This window comes from Xenia sp. Carnegie-2017, unplaced genomic scaffold (assembly GCF_021976095.1).
Source record: "Xenia sp. Carnegie-2017 unplaced genomic scaffold, XeniaSp_v1 HiC_scaffold_13, whole genome shotgun sequence".
In the NCBI taxonomy this organism is placed as follows: domain Eukaryota; kingdom Metazoa; phylum Cnidaria; class Anthozoa; order Malacalcyonacea; family Xeniidae; genus Xenia; species Xenia sp. Carnegie-2017.
In genome coordinates this window covers 7350813-7367119 of record NW_025813436.1, presented here as the reverse complement: position 1 = coordinate 7367119, position 16307 = coordinate 7350813, and the positions used below count along the sequence as shown (strand labels likewise).

The 16307-nt window shown below is 34.9% G+C and overlaps 3 protein-coding genes across 4 annotated transcripts; 1 reads left to right on the top strand and 2 right to left on the bottom strand.

The window, feature by feature from the left end:
* The first annotated feature begins 47 nt into the window (after positions 1-47).
* Positions 48-2458, top strand: LOC124455337 (protein disulfide-isomerase A6-like). The gene is made up of 8 exons (XM_047006003.1): positions 48-164; positions 256-403; positions 740-797; positions 868-954; positions 1060-1099; positions 1229-1332; positions 1398-1507; positions 1579-2458. Exons 1-8 carry the CDS (start codon positions 146-148, stop codon positions 2321-2323), a joined length of 1311 nt encoding a protein of 436 aa, XP_046861959.1. The 5' UTR covers positions 48-145; the 3' UTR covers positions 2324-2458.
* A 282-nt stretch (positions 2459-2740) lies between these two features.
* LOC124455298 (sorting nexin-17-like) lies at positions 2741-9134 on the bottom strand. Its single transcript, XM_047005983.1, has 15 exons — positions 8897-9134; positions 8373-8447; positions 7750-7932; positions 6652-6762; positions 6495-6585; positions 6170-6254; positions 5571-5640; positions 4965-5057; positions 4704-4844; positions 4460-4525; positions 4155-4250; positions 3898-3966; positions 3698-3811; positions 3567-3635; positions 2741-3051 (listed from the first exon to the last, which is right to left on the bottom strand). The coding sequence occupies exons 1-15, from the start codon at positions 8951-8953 to the stop codon at positions 2980-2982; spliced, it is 1392 nt and encodes a 463-aa protein (XP_046861939.1). The 5' UTR covers positions 8954-9134; the 3' UTR covers positions 2741-2979.
* On the bottom strand, positions 9031-16298 carry LOC124455231 (protein eyes shut homolog). 2 transcript variants are annotated; one of them, XM_047005934.1, is made up of 10 exons: positions 16244-16298; positions 14004-15992; positions 13514-13787; positions 12536-12762; positions 11849-12115; positions 11298-11758; positions 10578-10959; positions 10136-10337; positions 9613-9904; positions 9031-9226 (listed from the first exon to the last, which is right to left on the bottom strand). In XM_047005934.1, exons 2-10 carry the CDS (start codon positions 15982-15984, stop codon positions 9137-9139), a joined length of 4176 nt encoding a protein of 1391 aa, XP_046861890.1. In that variant the 5' UTR covers positions 15985-15992; positions 16244-16298; the 3' UTR covers positions 9031-9136. The 2 variants fall into 2 exon arrangements, with proteins under 2 accessions (XP_046861890.1, XP_046861885.1); XM_047005929.1 differs by having other exon boundaries at positions 14004-16024; positions 16244-16267.
* Positions 16299-16307: the final 9 nt, after the last annotated feature.

Below are 16307 nucleotides of genomic sequence, written 5' to 3'. Positions count from 1 at the left end.
GGTATAATAAGCGCGTGTGATTAAACGAAAACGAAACGTTGGACCAATCAGAGCGAGCCAGCTCAAACAATATCACGCTCGACTTTATAAAACATTCGTGGTACATGCTGAAATAGAAATATTATTTGAAGTTTGTTTTTTCACCATGATTTTTTGTATAAATTGTAAGTCTGACGTTGCATAAGAATAAAAATTGTTTTTTTACTGATACAGCTGCAGGAAAAGATCTTTTCACGAGCAATTTAATTTTTTCAGGTGTAGTTTTGACAGTCTTGTGCAATTTGGTCCTTACTGAGGCCCTGTATGGCTCTAATGGCGATGTGGTCGAGTTGACCGCAGGAAATTTTGATGGAAAAGTTATACAAAGTGATAACATCTGGCTTGTAGAGTTCTATGCACCTTGGTAAGTAAACGTCTTTTGATGAAAAGTTAGTAAGGGGCGAGTTTTTCAAAATTGTTGCAACTCAAATTTAGAAATCTTACCTGATAGTTTTAAATGCCCTGTGTCAATAATTTTATACCTTTGAGAAATCAAGACATGATGATTTGGTGGCATTTTTTTACAACAAAAGTTTCATAAATTTTATTTGCATGTTGTTGGAATCAGGGGCACGCATACAAAAAACTTTGGGGTGGGGGTGGGTCTAACTGACTTTATACATATATATATATATATATATTTCACAAAAGCTATGGGGTCTCACACACCTAACATCAAGTTATTTGTATTATATTTCAGGTGTGGACATTGTCAGTCTTTGGCTCCAGAATGGAAAAAAGCTGCCACAGCTCTTAAGGTGCTGCCTGTTAAGTAATATGTTTTAAAAAAATGTTTTGTGTTATATAAATATATTTTTGTATCAACAGGGAATAATTCAAGTTGGTGCAGTTGATATGGATGTTCATAGCTCAGTTGGTGGGCCTTACAACGTTCGCGGTTTTCCTACCATCAAAGTAGGTGTCTAGGTTGCATGTATTATGTTTTGAAAATTCCTTTGCTGAATATAACTTGAAAAATTTTTTCCACACTTAACAAATAAAAACCTTATTTACTTACAGATATTTGGAGCGAACAAAAGATCGCCAATGGACTATAATGGTAATTGCTTTTATGTTTTATTTTATTAGCTAGATATAATGTGGATGTATGACATAATGGCAAAAAATGTTGGTTCTACTAGAAATACATTTTTTCAATAAATTAACCTCAATCGTTGCTCATTACCAGGACCTCGGACAGCTCAAGGTCTTATAAAGGCAGCCTTGGAAGCTGCACAAAGTGCAGTAAATCAGAGATTAAGTGGAGGTGGTCAATCCAGTCGTGGGGGAAAGGTAAATGAGTCCTTACCAATAGTGCAATATACTTCTTCAAACATAACTATCTTATCTTTATACAGAGTGGAGGAAGTGGCAACACAAAAGATGTTATTGAACTCACAGATAGCAACTTTGATGAACAGGTTCTTCAAAGTAGCGATATGTGGCTTGTTGAGTTTTATGCTCCATGGTATGTAGCATTCATTAAGTAACTTATAAATTTACCACAAAAATAAATGTACATATTCTGCCACAAAACAGGTGTGGCCATTGCCAGCGTTTAGAACCGGAATGGAAGAAGGCAGCCACAGAACTCAAAGGGAAAGTAAAATTAGGAGCTTTGGATGCCACTGTCCATCAACAAATGGCACAGCGATATGGTATTCAAGGTTTTCCAACCATAAAATACTTTGCACCAGGAAGTGATGCTGTAGACTACCAGGGTGGACGAAGTGCATCAGATATTGTACAGTTTGGCTTGTCAAAGGTTGCTGAAAATGTTCCACCACCAGAAGTAGTTCAATTAACAGAAACTAAGGTGCTAACTGATAATTGCAATGAGAAGCCCCTTTGTGTGGTTTCAATACTGCCTGATATCTTGGACACTGGTGCTGCAGGCAGGAATGCCTACCTTAATATCCTCAAAGAAATAGGAGAAAAATACAAAAGCAAACTGTGGGGTTGGGTATGGAGTGAAGCTGGCAAACATTCCAAGCTTGAAGAGGCATTGGGTATGGGTGGTTTTGGTTATCCTACGATGGCTGCAGTAAATGTTCGCAAAATGAAGTTTTCCATCTTGAAAGGCTCCTTTGACAAAACTGGTATTGACGAGTTTCTTCGACGTCTTGCTGTTGGACGTGGATCTACTGAGCCAATCAGAGGGGCAGCTCTACCAGAGCTTGAAGCAGTAGAACCATGGGATGGAAAAGATGGACAGTTGCCCCAGGAAGAAGATATAGACTTGAGTGATTTTGATATGGATGCTGAAGAGAAAACTGAACTTTAAATTACATGAAGAGATGTATAATTGTTGTGATAATTGATGTGTAAAGGTTCAGTGCGTTATGCAACTGTATAGCTGATGTAGTAGCTTTAACAAAACAAATTATTACGTTTAAATAAACTGCCTTTACAACACTTATATTGTTCTTACCAATGCCCATTATGAATGTAGGTTGAAATAGTCATTCAACAATAACATCAAAAGAAAAGTACGAACTTTTGTCATGGACTTGTGTCACCCTCACAAACTGACTTATATTGCCATTGATTTAATCTAAATCCATACAGACACGAAGCACAAAATTTCATTACCTGTTAAAAATTCTATTTTACTTAATTGTTGAAGAATTCGCTATTTTGATGTGATTTACTGTTAGCCATTAGCTTTTAAAAAATATGAACTCACTTCCTTGATCGTTAATTATGACAAAAAAAAATTCAAATTTAATCATTTCAATTGTAGCTGATCTATTTCGTATGTCCTCCTGCCTATTTATGATTTCATTTATGATTTTATGTGTCGAAAGTTTAACAGGTGAGGAGACGCTATATTTCTGTTTAGTTCACAATTAAACCACGGTTGAATTGATGATTTATATACATAGAGCGCAAGAATTTACAATGTTTCATTTTGAGTAAAAGTATGAACGAAACCTTTCATTACAAGTCATCGTCGTTAATATGTTGAGCGAATACCTCATTTTTCACGGAGAGAATTTTCTTAGATTTTACCTAAACAAAATTTAAGGACATGAGCGTCAGGAAGAGTGAGGTAAAGATAAGATAACGTGTGTCAGTGTAGGTAGTCATGAATGAACAATAGAGAACGAGAACAGTCTTTACACTATCTAAAATATAAACTAAGATAACGTGTGTCAGTGTAGGTAGTCATGAATGAACAACAGAGAACAAGAACAGTCTTTACACTACCTAAAATATAAACTAAGATAACGTGTGTCAGTGTAGGTAGTCATGAATGAACAATAGAGAACGAGAACAGTCTTTACACTGTCTAAAATATAAACCAAGATAACGTGCGTCAGTGTAGGTAGTCATGAATGAACAACAGAGAACAAGAACAGTCTTTACACTACCTAAAATATAAACTAAGATAACGTGTGTCAGTGTAGGTAGTCATGAATGAACAATAGAGAACGAGAACAGTCTTTACACTATCTAAAATATAACTCAGTTGGCACCAGCAAGTTTAGTAAATGAAAGACAGAAAATACTAGTAGAGTTTACACCTTCTTAGATCTTCGATTCGTCGACGGTAATTCTTCATTTTTGTCCTCGTCATTTCCATCCACGGATGTCTTAAAATACAAATCTATTGAAGAATTTATTTTGGGTAATTTCCATAGTGGACAGAGTATACCTCATCAGATTTTGTTTCTTCTTCGTTTCTTTCTTTCAAAGTGTCCTTTTTGTGTGCACTGGATGTTTTTTCTTTGGCCAAAGAAACTTGCGTCGTACTTTTTGATGTTTCGTTCTTGTTAGAATAAAGAACACAATTCACTTCTTTATTGAATCTCATTACAAGCATAAGAAAGATAATTTATTGCAAGCACAACATACTTCATTTTTTGCTCGATTCTTGATCAACTCATCCACCATTCCTTGTAAACATAAACTTATCAACATTGCCTGAAGAATATATAAGTAATCATGAACCAAAAAATTCTAAGCGTATTATTCCAGTCCTCCCTTCCCTCAACACACAAGCTATGGATAAGAGCAAGAATATTTACCACAATGTTCTATAATAAATATAATTATATAATAGTTTGCATATCTCCATACAATACATATCATCTCAAGGACAGTCCTTTTACCTGATCGCTTACGATTGTAATCCATTGTAATTTTGATTTGCTAAACAGATATTCAAAACAGATTTTTGTTATAATATCGTCATTCTTGCTTTCTCGCTACAAAAGAAGATAAAATACGATTTTTAAAACAAAACAAAAAAGAATGCATTGCATATAACTATGGCTTGGTTTTTGTGATCATCATGGAAATAGGGAGTATTACAACACGCATTTTGCAGTTATTGCATGACAAGAAAAGTAAAATATAAACTTGAGGGAAAAATTACGATAAGATTAAAAACATTCCAGTGTTCCCTTTAACTTACCGAAGAAATGACGCGCCAACATCGTATTCTGGTAACCTTGAAATTGCCCTCTTTTCCTTTAGTATTCTGGGGGGAAAATTTAAATCACATAACACAGCAAAAATAATGAAATATTCCATACCATGATAGGGAATAATCCCATACCATATTAGCGAAGTAGTTCGACAATATTCTTTGTGTTAAACTGCTCAACTCATTACTCAATTGCTATCCCTATTTTCCAAATTTATCTTTGCCATCATACCTGACTTCCAATAATTCTAAAATTCAACTCATAACCACCAGTATTGATGAGGACACGTGTTTCACTCTCTGGAAAATCCATCAAACACGGTTTGAACTGAACATAGCCGTAAAATTTCTGTTTTCTTGCTAGTTGTAAGTACTATGAAGAAATGAAAACTTGATTACATTTTTCTCAAGACCAAAAATTAGACAAGTATCTCTAAATAAAAAAGGTTGATAGATTGAGAGAAGTAACTAGTAGGTTCACGATAATCAGTACCTTTTTTCGCTCGTTTTTTATTTTAAGAGTGTTCAACTGTTCCATCGTCTCTGGAGAAGTTATGACCCAGTCTCTCTCAACATCACACACGGCCTGGTCATGCGAGAAATAAAGGAGTGCATTTAACACAAAACATTTGGCTAATGCATGATAAAATCCACACAGGTTAAGAAATTCAGATTGTCCACATTTATATTTAAAACTTTGTGAACGAACAAGGTCAGATTACCTTTCATAAATATTTGACAAGTATTTTCAAGATTAACAGAAAAATCCAGAATTACGATAAATCAACCTTCCAAGTAAATTATCCTCAAGGATTTACAGATAAATCCAGCACTGCAAAAACTCAACCTTTCAATTTAAACTCTGTATCGCACAAAGCGAAGTAACAGTCGTCAAAATAGAAACATTGTAAAAACATCTGTAAACACAATGCTAGAAAAATGACAACTTTTTATGTAACTTTATTTTCTGTTTTCAAAATAAACTTTGACTGATGTATAAAAGATCATAATGTAAACTTTACATTCTGTTTTCAAAATAAATTTTGACTGATGTATAAAAGATCATAATGTATTAAAGCTGACATAAATTCGAGCATACCTGAACAAATAAGAGATTTAATGCTATCTTATCCTCGTACAATTCGTCTTCTATACTTGAATCCCAGAAACTACACAAGAGATTACGAGAATTTTTCAGTCAAAATTGCATTTACGAACAAGAAATTGAAAAAGCCTGGTGGACTTGTATGAATATATTGGATCATATCGTAAGTTTCGTCCAATAATTCTCTCTTCTAGACCTATTTGATTCAATATTTGTCTCTCTAAACAATCCTATACATCCATTTGGTTCAATATTTGTCCCTAACAATCCTATATGATTTGCCTCATTTCATTTGGTTCAGTGATAATCCCTTTTAAACAAAGTTGTAGTACACTAGGCCTACTAAAAAAGTCATTTGTGTAAAATAACTTCCTCGTTTCAACAGTACAAACACGTATGTGTCCAGCAACTGCAAGAAAAATCAATTTGCTACAGAAATGAAGAAAGTCATTCCAAAAATCCAAATTTACTAAAGCAGAAGTAAAATTGCAAGAAAGAAACGTCTGAATATTCCTTCCCTCGTCAATTCAATAGAGAAGAAGATAGTAGATATTCGGTTTGTACAGTTTTTCAAAACAATTTATGATTCTCACTTTTTTCTGACGATCAATCGATGAGATTGCTTTTGAGGTAAAAGTACAAGTGAAGGAGACTCAAATCCTTGTAATTTACGCACAACTAAAACACACAAAAAAATTACAAATGAAGTAAATGCACGAAATTGCCTAAAATTCCTCTTATAAAGAGTATATATACAAGCTAAAAAAGGACCAAAGACCTTTTAAAGTAATTTGCCATCAAATGACATTTATGTTATCAAAAAGATCTTTTGTTCAGTATTATGTAGTCAAATAGTAGTAACAGCGCAACATGCTGTAATAAAAACACTAGTAGCCTATGCCCTAGTAATGACCGTACCTACTAAGCTTTCTTCATCTTCCATTTCAACAAGAAATAGTGAAAAATACTGGGCCATGTTTTCCGGTAATTTGATATGGGACATTGCCAACTACATATGAATGAAGGATAAGTTAAATTATGGACTTAAAGAGATCAGTCATTGTTTTCATATTACCTCCATTACATGATCTGTTGAAGCTGTATTCTTCACTTTGACCTGGAACTTTTTGCCATTCAATAAATATACATCCAACTCAACATCTTTTTCTTCAACTTCACATGTTTCCTAAGGAATGAAAGGACATGATGTAACTCCAATGGAAAAGCTAATGCCCCCCCCCCAATTTTACAATGAGCACTTGACAATTTCCTCCCTCCTTTAACAATCCTCTAATGTCCTTAATGCTTGAACTACTTGGCCAAGCTAATGTTCATCTAGATAACCACATCATTATTAACTATCCTCTAATGTCCTAAATGTATGCACTACTTGGCCAAGCTAATGTTCATCTAGATAACCACATCAACATTAACTATCCTCTAATGTCCTAAATGTATGCACTACTTGGCCAAGCTAATGCTCATCTAGATAACCACATCATCATTAACTATCCTCTAATGTCCTTAATGCTTGCACTACTTGGCCAAGCTAATGTTCATCTAGATAACCACATCATCATTAACTATCCTCTAATATCCTTAATGTATGCACTACTTGGCCAAGCTAATGTTCATCTAGATAACCACATCATCATTAACTATCCTCTAATATCCTAAATGTATGCACTACTTGGCCAAGCTAATGTTCATCTAGATAACCACATCATCATTAACTATCCTCTAATATCCTAAATGTATGCACTACTTGGCCAAGCTAATGTTCATCTAGATAACCACATCATCATTAACTATCCTCTAATATCCTAAATGTATGCACTACTTGGCCAAACTAATGTTCATCTAGAAAACCACATCATCATTAACTATCCTCTAATGTCCTAAATGTATGCACTACTTGGCCAAGCTAATGTTCATCTAGATAACCACATCATCATTAACTATCCTCTAATGTCCTAAATGTATGCACTACTTGGCCAAGCTAATGTTCATCTAGATAACCACATCATCATTAACTATCCTCTAATGTCCTAAATGTATGCACTACTTAGCCAAGCTAATGTTCACTAACATCACTACATCACCAGAAGACTTTGAGATATACAATAATACAAGTATGCAAATGCAATAAAATAAACAAGTGAAGAAAACTGACTTTTTGGGCGTTTAGAAGAAATTTGATAAAGGTTTTGCTGTTGATAAGCATGGGATCTTGACTGATAGCCTGTAAATATTTCTCAAGCAAGTCTCTTCTTTCCTGCAATTGTGCGTGATTCAATGAGAGAATTTTTTTGGGTGGGAAACTATCTGGGACATGATCACCAAACTCTTTCTTTAACTATAGAATAGAATCAAAGACTATAAAAAATGTTTATAAAGACATGTTTATAATAATGCTTGATTTTTTTAGGTGACTGTAGAGGTAAAATTTCTTGCAGCGCTCTTATTGCACTATGTATATATACATGCTATATATACTTCAATACAGGCTATTCCTATTGCCCTGTGCATATATGTAAAGAAACTAATTACTTGTTTTTCCCACATAGAAATTTAGTGATATAATTGATGACTACGATATATTTATTTTAATCATTTGGTCAATATCAGAGACAAAGCATACTTTATATTGGGCAAAGTCATCAAACACCACAGTTGGGTGCAAGAAATTAAAAAAATAACAAAATGGTGGCAAAACCATAAGCGGGGGGAGGGGGGTGGGGGGGTGGGGCATAGATAAAGAAACAAGTTTTGAGATTAGAGTGCACTATAGCATACCTGTTCATGTAGTACACGAAGGTTTCTGTATCGAATGGAACTATGAAATCCGCCATTTATTGATATGCCATAACTCTGAACATAAACATACACATCACTTAGAGACATAGACACATTGTTGATGTATATCAAATACAACATTTATATACACTTAGTACACATTAGACAAATCATTGCTTTTAGGACTGTATATTTTTGTATGAATAAAATATATTTCCATAAGATTTATATGGCATCATAGATAGGTTGAACTTTGAACATCAATTGTCATTTGTCAATAATCTTAATTACCTTGTCACTTTTTCACAAACACAATACAGATTACAGATAGATGTCACATTTTATAAAATATGGATTTGATGACAATGTAAACTTTGTTGTAACAAGACGGATTTAACAATGAGTCATGCAATAAATAATAAAACAAGACTCATTATAAAGTAAATGGTTTGAAAAATAATTGGCAAAAATAATTATATAACAGAAATCAATAGTCTCCTTAAAATTTAAACCAGTTTTCTCACCACATAGCTACCATTCTCGTCCGATCTCTGTTCAATGTCAAGGATGGCGAAATGCATAGTAGACTGTCATAAAAGTTCGATAAGTTTTCAAAATTTCAAAGGTAACGATCGTAAAATAAAAATGTCCTCAAGTCTTATCATATTACACAATTCAGAATTCCTCGATGCAATTACTTCATGTTACGTACATAATAATGACACAATTAAACATCATTGCATACGAAGTACAATTTTAATACTTTATTTCCGCCATCGTTTACTATCACAGTTTAGTACATTGCGACTCTTTAGGACACCATTCTGCGTTAAATCCACCGACATATCATTTATCTAAAACAATAAATTTAGCATTTGAAAACATTGTATGTGGTTCACCAATGACACACAAGACTGTTCTCGTTCTCTGTTGTTCATTCATCACTACCTACACTGACACGCGTTATCTTGGTTTATATTTTAGGTAGTGTAAAGACTGCTCTCGTTCTATGTTGTTCATTCATCACTACCTCTACCTACACTGATCCACGTTACCTTGGTTTATATTTTAGGTAGTGTAAAGACTGCTCTCGTTCTTTGTTGTTCATTCATCACTACTTACACTGACACACGTTATCTTACTTTATATTTTAGATAGTGTAAAGATTATTGTAGGTCTGCCTTGCAGTTTAACGATACTAATATTTCACGAAATCTACAAATAACGAAGGGCATCTCACCACCAACGCTTTTATGCATCCTGTAAAGTCCCTGAGATCCTTAGAATTTTCATATGCCATCGGTTGTATCATAGCAAGGTCTGGTATCCCACCTATGAACACCTCATCAGCGATATTAAGTTGATAGGCATTGCCAAGACTTGTGCATGACGTTTTATTGCCATTCAAATCTAAACTTGCTGACTTTCGTTTTCTGGTGACAAAAATGTCGTTCTCTTTAAAATAAGATATTTCATTAGGACTTATGCATTTTCCAATACCAGTTCCAAGATCGTATATCAAATAAACATTCCTAAACAATAAAGGATTTTCAAGTTTAATGATCAGTTCCAGATTCTTTTATGATCTATAACTCGTTGATTCGTTAAAACCACAGAAAAATCTGATTACACATTTACTGCAAAGCTCTTTCACTTTCAATTGGTTTTTTTTTAGACATCTTTTAATCAAGGATCATCTTGTACTGAACCAATTCTAATCATATATTTTCAGAATGTGAAATTAATTAATACAACTCAAATACCTGTCGTGAATGATGATGGACAAAAAATCCTTTGATGATGGCGTTAAATAACGACTAACGTAAAACAAAATACCATTGGGCGCTGAAGTGGAAAATACCATTTTGATGGAAGTAAGACCATCATTGTTGAGAGAGGAAAACTTTGATAGTGAAAAGCTTTGATAGGAGTATTCTCCAAAATATGGCGTTGATACGTTAATATCTAAACGTTATATAATAAAAATATTAGTCCATCCAACTTCAATAGAGACTGCCTTTAACAGAAAGAGTGTTATTGCAAGCTTGCTTATTTACTCGTGCTTAGTAACCTTTCACGTGCTCTCACACTGCCAAGAAAACACATTTCTAAAGAAATGTATGATGACAATTGACTGAAATTAACATAGCAGGAACAAAAAAGCATGCAGGCTGGCTACTACAAGAGATATTAATTTCAACTCACTGTCTTGACAAAGCTTTCCCCCTTTCCCAGAAGGACAGTCACATGTGAAGCCAGTATCCCGTATGCGACACTCAGATCGTCCCTGGCAAGGATTATATTCTCGACATGGTACCGAAGTATCATTGCACAACATTCCGGACCATTCCGGAGCACACCGACAAACGTACGACGCGCCAAGAGATTCGCACGTACCATTGTTCATACATGCACCGATAACACATGCGTCAAGTTTTTGTTCCTGGATATTTAATCCCGTAATCACTGGCAGAGATAATGAGGTATTAGTTGAATGTTTCAATGAAAGTGAACGCCAAGAATTTGATAACCCAGTGCGTATCTTTGAATCCTTTATTGAACCTCGAAAACCATCAGTGAACAGTACCTATCAAGAACAAAGACAATAAATGGTCATAACCAAACGTCGTTTATATATACCCATAAGAGCAAGGTGTTTCAGAAATTATGGAACATTGGAAAACAGTGATTTTGTTGATGAGGTCCTTGCCCAATGAAAAAAGTTCTAGAGAGCACTTCATTATAGAAAACCGTAATAATCTTGGGTGGATTATGTTCATACATTTGTTTGAAAAATATTCAATGGCTGTCAAACAGCAACAAAACAGTTTGTAAAATATAAAAAAACAGGTTGAACCTTTGACTGTTTATTCTATAATTTTTGTACTCATAAAAAAATATTTGACGATAAATTCATTGTCCTACCTCGCTGTTGAGCATTGAAAACTCAGGTATTCCACCTAAGTAAAGATTTCCAAACACATTAAGTCCCACTAAAGGAGGAGGAGAGTGTGCTTCTTTGACATCTTTATCCACGTACAGATAACCATGTCTTCCTTTCCTCCCTGCCAAAATGGTGAACCATTCTTTATTGAAGGTGAGAGGCTCACTGGAAATGTTCACTGCACCTGATCCAAGATTGTATTGGAGCACTACACGATTCTCATAAACGCCTAAGGCTAGATAGTCGCTGTCGCTACCAACCGACAGGTGATCGTGCAGACCAACATAAAACAGCAAGCCAATCCTCCTTGATTGTGTGTGGTTGGAAAACTTTATCTCCATACGGAGATCCAGTAAAAGATTAGCAGCACGTGGGGTGAGATATTGTAAATATGAAGAATGATTCTTCACTACGCTAAATGTTGGTATATTGACATCAATGTCTGAAAAAAGAATTGTTATGTTAAGTAAGATGTTCCCATACTCTTTCTTCATTTTCAACATTGACACACGTTATTTTAGTTCATACTTACTTTGATTGCATGTCAAACCACCTCGACCAAACGGACACAAACATTCGACTCCAGACTTACTCGTGTTCAGACATTTTCCACCATTACAGACATTTACAACACATGAATATTTCTCCTCGCAAATTTTACCAGAATATGGAAAAGAACATCGACAAATAAAATCTGAAATATCTTCATTTTTCTGAAGACAAATACCTCCATTTCGACAAGGCATTGCATGACAAGCAGGTACGTCACACTCTGATATATTTTCCCATTTCACGGCACCTATAAAGAACTTCTACTTAGAATATGAAAATATTTATTGATTAAAAGCTCAGTTCGACGTTTATAAAGGCAAGGAAGTAATAATGTCTTTGATTCATTTAAATATATTTTTTGCGAAGATTATGTCTAGCGATACCTAGATACTATAGCTACTCAACCAGGAAGACAGTTTCCTATGCAGCACTAAGCAGCTTACTTTTTAAGTATTTCCGTATTTGACTAATGACTTATTGCGATGTGTCATGGCCAACCTATTTGCGAGCAAGATCATAATCATTGTAGGTTTTGTATTAAATAAATTTGCCTGAACTTTTACTCCATGAACAGTATTTTGTACATCAAAAAAATCCAACAAAATGACATAAAAACAAAATACAACACGACATTCATCATAAATTGTAAATTCAATGTCGATCGTACCCGAAAGCTCAAACATTCGGTCATTGAATTCTAGTTCACGAATGCAGCCGACAAAAGGTTTTACTTCTCTCATACTGGGATAATTTTTCGTGTAAATCGTAGGAACAATACCACCAATGTATAAGGGATGGCGAAGATCAGGGGAACGTAGAAGACGACTTGACGTGTTACGACGTTCAACGCCACCTTTCACGAATAGAAAGATCGTTCCAGCGCGAGTGTCGTAACTAGAAATAATTATGAAAATAGCCTAGTATGAATTTCTGATGTTGTCTGTTGTTGAAGACGGTTTTCGTTCTCAACATCATTCATCACTACCTACACTGACACACGTTATCTTAGTTTATATTTTGAGTAGTGTAAAGACTGTTCTAAATCTTTTGTTCATTCATCCCTCCTCACACTGACACACGTTATCTTGGTTTAAATTTTGAGTAGTGTAAAGACTGTTCTAAATCTTTTGTTCATTCATCCCTCCTCACACTGACACACGTTATCTTGGTTTAAATTTTGAGTAGTGTAAAGACTGTTCTAAATCTTTTGTTCATTCATCACTACCTACACTGACACACGTTATCTTGGTTTATATTTTGAGTAGTGTAAAGACTGTTCTAAATCTGTTGTTCATTCATTACTACCTACACTGACACACGTTATCTTAGTTTATATTTTGAGTAGTGTAAAGACTGTTCTTGTTCTCTGTTGTTCATTCATCACTACCTATACTGACACACGTTATCTTGGTTTATATTTTGAGTAGTGTAAAGACTGTTCTTGTTCTCTGTTGTTCATTCATCACTACCTGCACTGACACACGTTATCTTAGTTTATATTTAAGTCAGTGTAAAGACTGTTCTCATTCTCTGTTGTTCATTCATCACTACATGCACTGACATACGTTATCTTGGTTTATATTTTGAGGAACAGTTGCATGAGCCAGGATAGCATTTATTCAATTGTTTCATACATATTACTTACCCAAAACTAGCAGAAGTTGTATTGCCATTTGCAACTATTTCAGGACTAGTCACAGAAATCACTTTATCGCCAGCGTTCAAAGAGAATCGCAAATTCCCTTTGACAACCTCTAGTTTAATAAAATCTCGATAAACAGGATGACCAGAAAAGAGAATGGTACCGTCAATAAGCGTTCGAAAAGATATGACGAAAACATTAACCATAGAACCGAAAGCAATAGGTTTGTATTCGATAAAGGAGTTACCATTGAAATATGGGAAATGAAGATGTGTGTCTGTAAAAAAAAGAAAAATAAGGTAATCAACGTTGTTCAACAAGAAGGTTGACATTTTCTGCGTTTTTTTTTCAATTGCAAAATTAGTCAAACTTGTGGAGTTCTCTCACATTCGCCGGAGTAAAAATCGAAAGAAAGAGGTCTGTTGCTTATAAATCTGTACAAGAATCAATGCTCAATTGACTAGATTACATCTTAAGATAAAAATAATCATACCTAAGGTGCAAACAGGACCAACTGTTGGATGACGACAATCACAGTAAAAAGAAAGACCAGATGTTGAGCTTTTTCGATTGCGACATACACCATGTTTACCACATGGCCTGTGTTCACATGTTTGGTTTTCAATAGGTACAACAGAAGCTGATGGTATAACTGTTGTGGTAGTTGCTCTACTGTATAATTTTGTTGAATCTTCAATTGACATACTCGGATTGATGGCAAAGGTTGTTGTGATTGAACCACTGGGTGTGGTTGAAATGGAAACACTAGGTATGGTTGAAATGGAACCACTAGGTATGCTTGAAATGGAACCAATAGGTATGGTTGAAATGGAAACACTAGGTGTGGTTGAAATGGAAACACTAGATATGGTTGAAATGGAACCACTTGGTATGGTTGAAATGGAAACACTAGGTGTGGTTGAAATGGAAACACTAGGTGTGGTTGAAATGGAACCACTAGGTATGGTTGAAATGGAACCACTAGGTATGGTTGAAATGGAAACACTAGGTGTGGTTGAAATGGAAACACTAGGTATGGTTGAAATGGAACCACTAGGTATGGTTGAAATGGAACCACTAGGTATGGTTGAAATGGAAACACTAGGTATGGTTGAAATGGAACCACTAGGTATGGTTGAAATGGAACCACTAGGTATGGTTGAAATGGAAACACTAGGTGTGGTTGAAATGGAAACACTAGGTATGGTTGAAATGGAACCACTAGGTATGGTTGAAATGGAACCACTAGATATGGTTGAAATGGAAACACTAGGTATGGTTGAAATGGAAACACTAGGTATGGTTGAAATGGAACCACTAGGTATGGTTGAAATGGAACCACTAGGTATGGTTGAAATGGAACCACTAGGTATGGTTGAAATGGAACCACTAGGTATGGTTGAAATGGAAACACTAGGTATGGTTGGCATCAAACTAGATGAAGTTGAATTCAATGTACAATTACGGCCATAAAATCCTTGGGCACAACGACACAGATATGATTCTTTACCCACGCCAATACGACGACATTCGCCATTGTTCTTGCATGGTTGAATGAAATCACAAAGATTTGAAACATGTTCACAATGTTTGCCATAATAATCACCCAAACAAAAACACACATATGAATTAACACGATCATCACAAAATCCACCATTTAGACATACTCCTTGATTTTCTGGTAGTGCACATTCATCAATGTCAACATCACATTGAGGGCCAGTAAACCCAGGCTCGCAGGCGCACTTAAACAATTCACTATGTCCTGCAACAACATCAGTGCAATTACCACGATAACATGGTTCTGTGAAACACGCATCTAATTCTTCACAGAACTTTCCATTATAACCAGCACAACATTCGCAATGCATATTATTTCCAAAAAAGGTCTCTGTAATACACTTTCCTCTTCCAGAACATACTTTCCCATTAATTGTATTGGTACAGTTCGTGGCATTGACAACATTCATGTGAAGACGAACGCCCAAATGGCAGGAAAGATACGGTTTCTTTTTTCCTTTGCTGATGAAGAATTTATGGCCAACACTATCAACATATCTATCAGGTAGCTTCACAGTTGATGTTAATGTACCCACTGATTGTGTAGCATTTTGACAGAAGATAAAGTTCCTTTGACTGACATTGTAGATAGTGAATGGTTTCAAAAAATCATTTTGTTTGTATTTTGCAGTAAAATACACATTTGATCGTATATTCACCACCAATGGATAAAAGCGACCAACGAACAATCCATTTTTAACATCGTCTCCGCTATTCTTTTTTCCATAACAATCGAAGTAGTTGAAGCATTCTTTGTTTGAATGTAACTTCCAAACAACTGTAACATTATCTTCAACGCAGCGCTTCGACAATGGACAATCACTATTACACACTGACAAGGACGTATCTTGTCCAGAAACTGAATAATATATTCCACAAGCACTCAACAATACAATCCATATAAAGAGTTCCATCTTTTCAACTCAAGTTATAAACACACCAACAGTTAAGTTACTTTCATGTAAAAATATGAATTTTCAGTCCATATTATGACGAGGCCATATTAGTCAAATTACTCGATTTGAACATAATTATGATGAGAAAACATGATGAAAACAGCGACTGTACAGCACAAGCAAATGAAATTATTGTGCAGTTTGAATTGTAGCTAATATCGCCGTTTAAGACAGCAAAACCGGGGAAAAAGTAAAATGAAATTAACAAATCACTCACCTTTCTATCCGATGACAAAAAAATTCAGTAAAAACTAGTTAAACTACACCATTTCCTTCCATAG

Bases quoted from the DNA above. Each gene is read 5' to 3' on its own strand.
- LOC124455337 (XM_047006003.1), top strand. The intron at 798-867 runs GTGCTGCCTGTT...TTGTATCAACAG, and splicing joins AAGCTGCCACAGCTCTTAAG to GGAATAATTCAAGTTGGTGC. The intron at 1,508-1,578 runs GTATGTAGCATT...GCCACAAAACAG, and splicing joins GTTGAGTTTTATGCTCCATG to GTGTGGCCATTGCCAGCGTT.
- LOC124455298 (XM_047005983.1), bottom strand. From the start codon at position 8,953: ATGCATTTCGCCATCCTTGACATTGAACAGAGATCGGACGAGAATGGT. The intron at 6,255-6,494 runs GTACGGTCATTA...TGTGTGTTTTAG, and splicing joins AGATGAAGAAAGCTTAGTAG to TTGTGCGTAAATTACAAGGA. The intron at 3,636-3,697 runs GTATACTCTGTC...TTGTATTTTAAG, and splicing joins AAGAAACAAAATCTGATGAG to ACATCCGTGGATGGAAATGA.
- LOC124455231 (XM_047005934.1), bottom strand. From the start codon at position 15,984: ATGGAACTCTTTATATGGATTGTATTGTTGAGTGCTTGTGGAATATAT. The intron at 13,788-14,003 runs GTATGATTATTT...TTTTTTTTACAG, and splicing joins TGGTCCTGTTTGCACCTTAG to ACACACATCTTCATTTCCCA. The intron at 9,227-9,612 runs GTGAGATGCCCT...TTATTGTTTTAG, and splicing joins GATGCATAAAAGCGTTGGTG to ATAAATGATATGTCGGTGGA.